This window comes from Conger conger, chromosome 2 (genome assembly GCF_963514075.1).
Source record: "Conger conger chromosome 2, fConCon1.1, whole genome shotgun sequence".
NCBI lineage: Eukaryota > Metazoa > Chordata > Actinopteri > Anguilliformes > Congridae > Conger > Conger conger.
The window spans coordinates 63,484,802-63,495,582 of record NC_083761.1 but is presented as its reverse complement, the minus strand read 5'-3'; the positions used below and the strand labels follow the sequence as shown (position 1 = coordinate 63,495,582).

The 10,781-nt window shown below is 40.1% G+C and overlaps 1 protein-coding gene across 4 annotated transcripts in view; it reads right to left on the bottom strand.

The window, feature by feature from the left end:
* Positions 1–727: 727 nt before the first annotated feature.
* wu:fj29h11 (uncharacterized) overlaps positions 728–10,781 on the bottom strand; it is a 50,574-nt gene continuing 40,520 nt past the window's right edge. For all 4 annotated transcript variants that reach the window (XM_061232742.1, XM_061232741.1, XM_061232743.1 and 1 more), the window contains 7 exons: positions 8,490–8,635; positions 8,252–8,336; positions 6,372–6,483; positions 5,159–5,296; positions 4,059–4,244; positions 2,053–2,272; positions 728–1,850 (listed from right to left, as the gene is read on the bottom strand). In XM_061232742.1, the coding sequence (XP_061088726.1) occupies positions 1,268–1,850; positions 2,053–2,272; positions 4,059–4,244; positions 5,159–5,296; positions 6,372–6,483; positions 8,252–8,336; positions 8,490–8,635 (1,470 nt within the window). In that variant the 3' untranslated portion in view covers positions 728–1,267. The remainder of the gene's footprint in view (positions 1,851–2,052; positions 2,273–4,058; positions 4,245–5,158; positions 5,297–6,371; positions 6,484–8,251; positions 8,337–8,489; positions 8,636–10,781) is intronic.

The window sequence follows — 10,781 nt, the reverse complement described above, 5'->3', positions numbered from 1 at the left end:
TCAATTTAAGAATTAGTCAAAGAAAAATATGGATGTATTAGTAGTCATCCTGTAAAAAAAGTATTAGTCATTCTGTAAAACAGGACCATTATAGATGAACACGATTATGGAATTTAGGAGATCAAATCACTGAAAGAGTAAATTAGGGTTATCCGCAGGGGCGGCGGCGAGGGCGGGACTCGCGACGCGATCGCACTGGAGTTTGTGCGTCAGTGATTAATTAAGCTTATGCGCATTGGACTGTCTACCTTTTTTCGAACAAAAACTTTTAAAACTTTGAAATTTAAGGGTAGCCAAAGTTGGTCTGGCTCACGATATGGCTCGCTCGAGGCGTGCATACAAGCAGTTTAGCCTAGAAGGTGCTGCATCGTGGGACCTGTAATTTCGGCCGTGAGACGCAACGCCGTGGCCGAACTTTAGAACACCCACCCACGCACCATGTAAAGAAAACCACACAAAGACCGTTGTAATAATGCCATGCTACTCATCGACTATTTCTTCTGAAGCTGTGAATTGGCTTTCAGACGCACGTCATCGCGCTGGTTTAGAGAGGACTTTACAAAGCCTGACAGAAAAAGATAAAATCATGGCAGAATAGTTTCATCCGTGCCATAAAAATGAGGCATCAATTAATTTTACAATAAGGATATTTTGTCACTAGTTATAAATGGGCGCATTATTATTACTAATAATAATAAACATAAGACGAAGGGAGGCGAAAAGTGAGTATGTTTATTCTGTACTTTAATAATAAAAATTTAAAATTACATGTGTAAAATCAAATAAAAACATTTTAATATATATTCCCAATATATATCTGACGAAGTAAACAACCACGGAATGACTCTCAGTAACCTATATTCTTTCAGAGCATTTTCAGTGCTGGTACAACTGGTTATGAATGTTATAAAAATATTTCAAACAACTTTACTATAATCAAAGAAAAATGTGCTTAAATTGCAGGTTACTACAAAAATCAGTGCTGGTACATACCACAAAACATTAATGTGTGCAGAGAGTAAAAAATAGTTAATACCTCTTAATTATGTCATCAGGATATTCAACAGTGTGAAACATTAGTGCATTAATTTACCTTAGAGCAAAAAAGCAGAAATAAAAATAATTTTAAACTTAAACTTAAAATCCAACTTAAAACCTCTTACTTAAAAAGACAACTACAATGTACATCTATCAAAGATGTTACATTGACAACCTAAAACCAAAAAGTATAAAATTGAAAAAAAAAACATATTGAGGTCAACCCTTTTTATACGAATAAAAACAACTCCAAGTCCTTGGAATGTAGATGCTGTGCCAGGTTTTTTATGCGACAGAGACGGACATTTTGTGAATCCCCAGCATTGTATACTCTATAGATGTGGTACCGCTCCTTCTCCTTCAGGGCCAGATCTAATTCATTAGCAGAGAGACGGATAAAGTGCTTCTCAGGCTTGACTGTGGATTTGACTTCCACAAAGACCTCGTGACAGCTTTCCCCATCCGTGGCGAAGGTGATCTTGAAGTCGCAAGGTCGCCCACTTTCACCATTGCTGTTGTACCAGGTTACCTCCCTGGGGGCATCAGGGCTCCCACTCTCCTTCCAGTGAGTGAAGAACGCATTCACCAGCTGCTCCCCCCACTCCCCAATAGACATTGTGTCTAGATTGTCCTCTAGATTGAACACCACGGTCTTCGGCCGCGAGCAGTCCAGAACCAGGTCTTCTAGAACAGCCTGCGGGGTCTGTTTTCCCCACACTGGGGTATCCAGAAGCAGCGGCGGGCGCTCAACATTCCCGTTCCCCTGGAATGAGCCGGACACCACCTCTGGTACTGCTGCTACCTTGTGGTTTCTGGAGGAAAATGACAAGATTAACATGACTGAGCTTCTATTGCAGTATTTAATGTGCAACCAGCAAGCTGAGAGGCAAACTGGCAACGATACAGAACGAGATGCAGAAGTGTTCAGTGAGGCAGTTTGAAACTAGGACAATAAAGAAGGATTTTAGTATCACAAAATATTCTGATAGTTATGTGAGCACAGAAGGTTCTTACGGAGAATTTGAGGACTTCGGTGTCTGCTGTTCTGGAGCTACGGTGTTCTCTGTAAGCCGGGTTTTATCGTGGCTGTCGGCATCAGGGCGTGTGACTTCAGATTTTCTCCCTTCAGGTTTTGTACCATCAGGCTGTGCCTCTGCACCACAGCTTTCATCTGCCTCCCGCAACTTGGTGTCGGAATATTGGGCCGTTCGCATGCCCGTCTCATGAGTCTTGTCTAAGGAAAAAGAACAGACCTTGTTGAAAAACAACAATGCTCCTAATTTCACAATAGTTGCCAGGGTTCATAACTGAGCACAGCTTTACATACAGTGCTGGGGCTGACAATATAACAGGCTCTCCAGAAACATACAAGTGTCATCCCTGCAACTGAGGAATACGAATTAGTTAATATTTGACATTACATCCATTACATTCTTTGAAATAAAATCAATTTACACAGCTGGATCTTTACTGAAGCCATTCATGTTACACCTGGGAATTGAACATACGATTTAGAGCTTCAATCGCTCCAGTTGCCATTGCTGCGCCAAGTCATTTACATTTTTAATTTACAATTTCTTTCTTTTTTTTTTTTGGAAGAAGGAGTTCTGAGTTGACCATTTACTGACGCAATTGAGGGCAATCACGGGCAGAGTAAGTCCGACCTGGGATTCAAGACCAGTTCCCACAGCCTTATACTACTATTTTCAGTAGTTTACTTCCACTTTGATTTCAGCAATAATCTGACCATAACACACAATTCAGCAAAATAGAGAACACAATTACCGGGGGTTAAGACTTGTTCCTATGGAGAGAGACAGGAGTACTAGCTTTGAGAGAACAAACCAGATTGTCATAGCTGTGAACAATATTTCCATTTATGATTTTTACATCCAAAGACATGCACGTTAGGCTGATTGGAGAGTCTAAATTGCCCGTAGGTATGAGTGTGTGAGTGAATGGTGTGTGTGCCCTGCGATGGACTGGCGACCTGTCCAGGGTGTATTCCTGCCTTTCGCCCAATGTATGCTGGGATAGGCTCCAGCCCCCCTGCGACCCTGATCAGGATAAGCGGGTTAGGATAATGGATGGAATGGATGGATTTTTACATCACTGAAACTCGATTCATATTGTGACAATTCCTGGAAATTCGACATGTGAAAGGCTACAGTTTTTTGTAAACACATACTAACACCTTGCTGTCACTGTCTACTGATCAAGGAGCAAGAGTTACATGCATTTCACAGTTTCACAGACTATTTTTGGGATATCAATTATAAGGATATTTATGGGTAACTGAACACAGTCACATTTTTTTTCCAGAAGATTTTATATATTTTAGCTACACAGCTCCTAACATAAACCAGATTTCATTTGAATAGCTTAAAGGGTACCTGTACCCTAAACGAGCATATGCTTAGATCTGTTCAATACATCATAACAATAACTTTTCCCATTGTCATAAGTTAAATAAGTCACACATAATGACATATTTAATTTATTTTATCGGACTACGTCGGTCCCGTAACACTTCAGTGAGCAGACATATTGTTGATACTAATATCATCTTCTGAATTGTCGCTTTCTCCACCTGAGCATACGAAATTGGGATACTCCCTCTTCAGTGGATCATACAATCAGTTGAAGTTTTTGAATAATTTTCGGCCACTAATAATGATGCCTAGATCGAAAAACAATTATCTGCATGATTTTGTGTATATACTCCACTGTGTTTACATTGAATTCAGCAGTTTCTGGTTTGAGCTGTCTATGACTTCGGCAATATGTCTGCTCACTGAAGTGTTACGGGACCGACGTGGTAAATATGCCGCACGCATAATGAAATATGCCGTTAGGCGTGAATTATTTAGCTCACAAGAATGGGAAATGTTATTTTTATCATATATTGAACAGATCTAGGCATATGCACGTTTTGGGTACAGGTACCCTTTAACTGTTTGGAGTGTTTGAACTGAACCAGGAAAGCCCTGGGTAAAGTAGGTGATGGTACACAGACAGACCTGTTGAGAGTGGGGTGTTCCCGCTTGGCTTGCTGCCCTGGGGGTTGGCGTGCCCCTGCTCTCTCCACACTGGAGGCTCAGCTCTTCCATCAGAGCTGGGCCCCGGAGTCGTTTCCCCATCCACCGGGGCCGGCGGGGCTGGAGGGGGCCACATCTTCATCACCGCTTCCACTGCCGGGCTGGGGCCTGTGTACACACAGCCACACACAGCCCACCAAGGTCAAATGAGTCAGCATTATCACTGCCGCCCATCCACCAGCCTGCATCGGCCCACATCTCTGCTATGTAAACACAACCCGTAGCTGCAATCCTTCCTGCCGCATCACTGGGAATGGCCAATGTTAAATCCTGTCTGGTCTTCAGGCAATTAAATATAATCCGCTTACAACCATGCCGTTGTGAAAGGCTCTGTCACTGAAAATTGTTTGTAGTGCATCTACCTTTGATGTCAATTTTGATGCAAATTTTTTAAATATAATTTCTTACAATTAAAGATGAGCTCGCTCTCAAAGAGAGTGAAGGTGAAACCAACAGAGGTGCCGTTGCTCATGGCGAAAAAAGCACTCTGTCAACATTAACGGCTGTGGCATGCGGAGGAAGAAACTCGGCCAAAATCTAAATTACTAAGCATTTAAAAACATGGTTATCTCCATGTTCCAGGCCCTTCAAACAACACAGAAATGCAAATGCAAAAATGCAAAATCATTTTGATTAACACTTTTCACAGCTGTGTATTTGTATATCCATATTGCATATAGAGTCACTTACTGAAGTCAAGAATGAAGCAAAAACACACTAAACAAACAGCAACTGAAGAAATATTGTTCCAATTTTTGAAGAAACAGTGGCAGAAAAGAAAAAACTCTTGTGGCAATGTGCTATTTTAACATAACATGATTTCCATTTTTGCATAAACTAGCTCAAATTCTAGATCTACAGATAAGTTTCCTTGGTACAAGAGAAATTAGTGATGTATTCATGGAGTTTTTAATTAAGCAGTCAATCAAATTTAACTGATTTCACCCCATTATGGGAAGCTGCATCAATGTTTGCTTCCTGACCTGAAAGCAGTTTGCATGGTTGAGAAACACTGACTTTACCTGTGTGGCCGCCTGAAGTTTTGTGGATGGAAGACCTGGGAGGCCAGCAAGCCAAAGTCCTCTCGCCTTCCTCCTGCTCGTCTCTGCGCTCCGCCCCAGCTACACTCGAGGACTGGCCGAACTGCATCCCAGAAAACACTAGAGAAACCAAAGAGAGTCATATACAGTCCACTCACACACTGAACAATGTTATAGCTCCTATGGTATCATTGTTTGTACATTGATGGCCATAAAGTGGCATGACCTAGCAACATTTATTACAGAATATATTCGGCACTACACAGCTAAAATTACTTACTATGCTGAAATCATTTTCTTGTGTTCAGTTACTCTGGAGAAGGTGTTTGCCTTATAAGCATATACTGTACCAACCAGTAATGTATTTGTGAATGATTTGATTTGGGGTAATTAACAAGAGGTGGATTACAACATTGTAGTCTGAGTGAATGGTTGACAAGACAAAAATGCATATGCCTTCAGCCTGTCAGATCATTCAGACTGCCAGGGGAATTACTGCAGTTTGACTAAGGTTGCCAAGCCATGCTTACAATTCACTGTGGTCTGAAGAAAACAAACGCAATAGTGTGGATTTTACACTGAGAAATCTTCTGGTTCTTTATAATAACTGCATCGCCTCAAACACACGGTGTGGTACATAATGTACTTAAACAGAAGGTGGGCTGCACACTCCTGTCTGCCAAAGTGTCGCTGGCGGTCCGTGTTTCGCTATGCAGTACAGGATTTGCTGTGGTTGGTCTTTGAGCCCCTGCGACAGCTGCTCTTTCATTTCACAAACCAGAACAGACAACCAACCCAAATTAGCATACACACAATCCCTCGGATATGTGTGTGTGCTGTGTGTGGAGAAATCAGGAAAGGAAGCAGGAATGTTTACAAATGGCTAGGCTCACGTGAACGACAGAAGAATGAGAAGATGGTTTGAGCTCACAGTTTTGATGAGCACGTGAGCATGACTAAGCAATTTAAATGGAATGAAAACACATAAATTGCAAGCTAAGGGTCTGAAATGAGGGGGTGTTTAACAAGTACAGCAGCGTGGTGCTATGAAACAGGCGGATTTTCATTCATTTTGGATTAATGACAGTAAAGGCATACTGTGTGCGCGCACTTGTTCTAATAAGACAGCAAAGATCAAAGTATGGTGTTATTTGTGCTTCTGTGTTTTATTTTCCAGTGGGTTGTAGTGGCATACCTGGTAGTTCTGGCTTCATCTCCAAAGGTTCTGGAACCTCCCATTTCTCCTCAGAGTCTGGCAGGTCTTTGATGTCCTTCTCACGGAGGAAACGTTTCAAGGCTCCTTTATCCTGTTTACAAAACAAAGGGTCCTTACGGGGAGCTCAGGTGGGAGTTTCTCCACACACCCACACTTCCTTTCTTTAAGTCAAAACACAACATTTTCAATGTTCACACGAAAAGACTGTTTATAGTCAAGACAGATTCCTTCTCTAGATTACAGACTTGGAACATAGCAGGACACATGTTTATGAGGAAAGACAAATAGCAAGATTATGTAGTGACTGCTTTTGATTTGTTCCCTATATTTAGTCTCCTGTAGTGCTGAGTAGTACCCATGCCAAACGTCCCCAATAGATACAGTTATATGCCCTCAACGGAGACAGTGTATAGAAATCCAGCTATCACCAGCTATTTCAAAACCTAGCTTGAGCTGGTCAAACCATGTTAAGTGACGAGCTGGTCTGAACTGGTCAACCAGCTACCAGAAGTTTCAAAACCTAGCTTGAACAATTTTTTTTTCCCTGCTGGTAACACTATGGGGTAGTAAAGGAAACCTAAATATAAGCACTGCAGAAGAAAGGTGTCAAAAGCAAATTCTCTTGAGTTCGATTTTTTAATTACAATATTATGGGCCTCATTACCAGCTGTTGTGATGTATTGTTTGATAAATTCCCTTGAAATTCAGATAATGAGTTCCCAAAGTTCCTCACAAAGTATAAACAATATGAAACACCAGCATCACCAAAGCCATAAGGGCTGTGCAAACTCATACCTCATACAAACAATGGCGTGTCCATCGCTGTTCAAGTGCTTATGATTTGGAGAACAGCTGCTAACCATGAAACATTGCTATTCCTCATTTTTCACTCTTCAAACAGACTCATAGGTTTGGGATAGAGGTGTGGCTCTGTATCAGCTAAGGAAATACAGCACTTGTTTGTTTGCCCCATATCCATATGTCACATAATAAAGGGGAACATTATGGTCCTATTATTTTTTTTAAATACTTGATGAAATAACCCTGTATATTGTAGGGATGGGCAAAACTTAACAGAAACACAGTGGTGTCTTTATCACAACTGTCAAACTGACACCGGTCAATGAAAATATGAGAATCATTAATAGGAGACTGTAAAAGGAAATGGTTATGAATTATTTAAATAGCGTAAATGTGTTTAATTGTTTAGAGCTTTCCCTACACATTTACCATATTTCTTAACATTTAGCGATTAAGCATACTGAGCAGCCTAACCTGGAATATCAGTGACATAAGAAAAATAAATAAAACAGTAAAAAAGAAAACAAATAAAACATTTTGGCAGTGACCCTCTGCAAGATGGCATACCAATCTGAGATTCTGGTCTGATTTCTAGAAGAATCACTGTATGACTCATCTGCAGCCGTTTAGCGAACAGCACATTGAAACAGAATGCTTAATGCTCAGGAGATCTGAGCACGGAGCAGGGCTTCATGTTATAAATACTACCTTCACTGTGACATGACGTCAACGTAAATCCCCTGCATTGTCAGTGCTGAATTAAATGTCACACTGTGCCATGTCTTACAAAACATGATCTTTAATTACTTTCAGAACTCATAATTCTTTATTACTTTATTACTTTGAGCCTTGTCACCGTCTTGAATATATGGGTACATATCAATATTTTCTGTAGTGAAAACCTTGCTGTTAATGTTTGTTTTTCATGTTCAGTGTTGATAAAGTGCAGCTGGTGAGAACGGAATCTTATGTCCCATCCCACCACTGGTTCCCATGAGGCTGAAACTGAAGGAGAGATGATAGTCTAGGGGACAGACTGAGGAGAGTCCAGGACTTACATCAAGACTGGTCATGAGTACTGGCAGGAAGGCCTCCAGTTCCTTCCCACACTTGCCGTCTTTGTTGAAGAGCTTCACCATCTCTCTACAACAAACACCAACACAGGAAGTGAGGAGTCATATTTCCCATTAAAGCTAGCCAAATTCAAATTTAAAAAGTGTTATTCGGGTAACATTTGACTGATTACACTGTCCTAAAGTAAAGCAAGCTGGATCATTATGGAAGTGTAAATCTTGCCTGCAGATGTCCATCTTGGATTTGAGGTGGTCTTTCTGAATGTAAAATTCCTTGTTGTCCTTCAAAAGGCAGATGACATCCTCTTGTTCAATGATAGATTGCTCATCAGGCAAGCTCAGTCGATACAATGTATAGAGTTTGCCGACCTATATAGAAAAACAGAAAAATCACTTTCAGAGACATCCAGCATCAAAGGACTGCAGCCTAAAAGAGAGTGCTCAAAAACAAAATGTTTATTTTTGCAGAGGTCTGCTCTTACGTAATTCAGTTTCATTTAGAATCAATTTCAGCACTTTGTTCAAGAGTACACGTCTAATCACATGTAGCATTTCTGCAACATCTATATAGATGATTCATGCTTCTTTACCCTTACCCTTTCTTCCTGCCACACCAATTATCTTTTACATTCTGCCTTAATGTAAACTGTACTACCTGCTATAATGTTCCAAATTATAGATTCCTACTCTTAAAACCTGTCGATACAAGGACTTTTACTCACTCTTCAACTCTTACTAATCCTCTGGACACATGTGCCCCGAGCACCATTGCAGGTTTCACCTCTACTGCGCAGAAGGGGGAACTAATCAACATTCTGCTGAGTTTAAATGGAAAAGGTCCAGACAGCCATCTAACTTAATTGCGTCTCACACTCTCCTCTCATCATCCACTCTCGCACAATCTCTTCTCTATCCTTCACTGCCTGCCAGGTAATCTTCACTTTCTACAATTGCCTTTTCAGCTAATTTCACCAATAACATGTCTACAGTTCACCATAATTTAAACCTGCAACTAACAAAGTTCAGCTTATCATATTTTAGGCTAGCTACTATGTACTATGTTGCGTATATGTATATATGTCTGTAGACAAGTAGAGATAACAGTAGAACAGGAGATAATAGAAGTCACTAGAATGTTGTGCCCTTATGTAGGAGTATCAGACTGTTTACACTTTGCTATCTCACCTTGCTGAGCACAATTATCAGGATTGCTTAGGATGGTCACTCATTATCCCATTTCTAATAAAGATCTCAAGGCCATGGTTTCTTTTTTCATTTGCTCTATATCCCTGTTCACAATTAATCAGCCTGACCTTTTGTAGACTCTAAGGTACAAGCAACTGAATAAAAATATAATAAAAATAAATAATGAACATAATATATTTATTATGTAAATTACAATATTATATATTATAATATGCATAATACAAATCACAATATTATATTCGATGCGAGATTAAAACCATACCTGTTTTAAGAAAATTGTAATTCTATGAATTTTTCATAGCAGGAGCTTGTGAGCAAGTCTAATACACACCATTGACAATTCACAGTGAAATGTGCGGTGGCTCTGGACTGGTTTCTCAACGAAGGGGAAAATGAACAACCAGTCCCAAAAAGACTAAATTTGACTCAAGGATTTGTTGATTGTCGGAGGGGACAAATTAGGCATATCTCAGTATCACGTGCAACGTGTCCATGCCAGAGATATCTATTACGCTTCTGATACTGATTCACTGCCATCTCTACTTGGACAACAGAGTAGCATAATGTTCTGCCCTTTCCTTTACTTTTAAAAAACCTGGGGGTCACACCGGGCCCCTCTTACTCATCCTCTCTCTTTATTTATTGAACGATTCCTTCTGACTCACCCTTCACTGACTCATCATATGCAATATTAACAGAATGAATACTTTTCACAGAAGTTATTATAAAAAAAACCCTTCTCAAGGTTTTGATATTTGCTAACCTTTGTTGCAGTGATTTTATTTTCTCTGTGCTGGCTGACTTGCTACACCTACACGAGACTGCTTTTCAGTCAGATATCTCTCTACTATTGCCTCCGATGGCTTCCTACCGCTGCATGAATTCAATTACTTAGTAAACAAAAATTACAACCATTTGCAAATGTAAGGTTCATGGCCTCTAAGCACAAGAAATATTGAATTCTGTTGCATTCACAGTTGAAGGCAAAAGGAGAAAAACAAAAATTATGCATTTAGAAATGGCAGTTGGAACATTTGCCAGGATACATTTAAACTACATCTGTACATTCATGCTGTGCAACTTACACTTATAAATATCTGAGTAACAAAGATGTTAGTTCGTAACATGAAATATGGTAATAAACCCTGATTTTTCAGAGAGATTTATTCATCACAGATCCTGGAGATTTTCATTTGATGAAGCACAAATCAAGTGGGTTCAACCAATTGCTTTCTTGTTCAGTAACAATCGTGACTATTCCACATTTTGAGAGCTCTAGTACACCTGCTGGATTACAAGTATGATGACA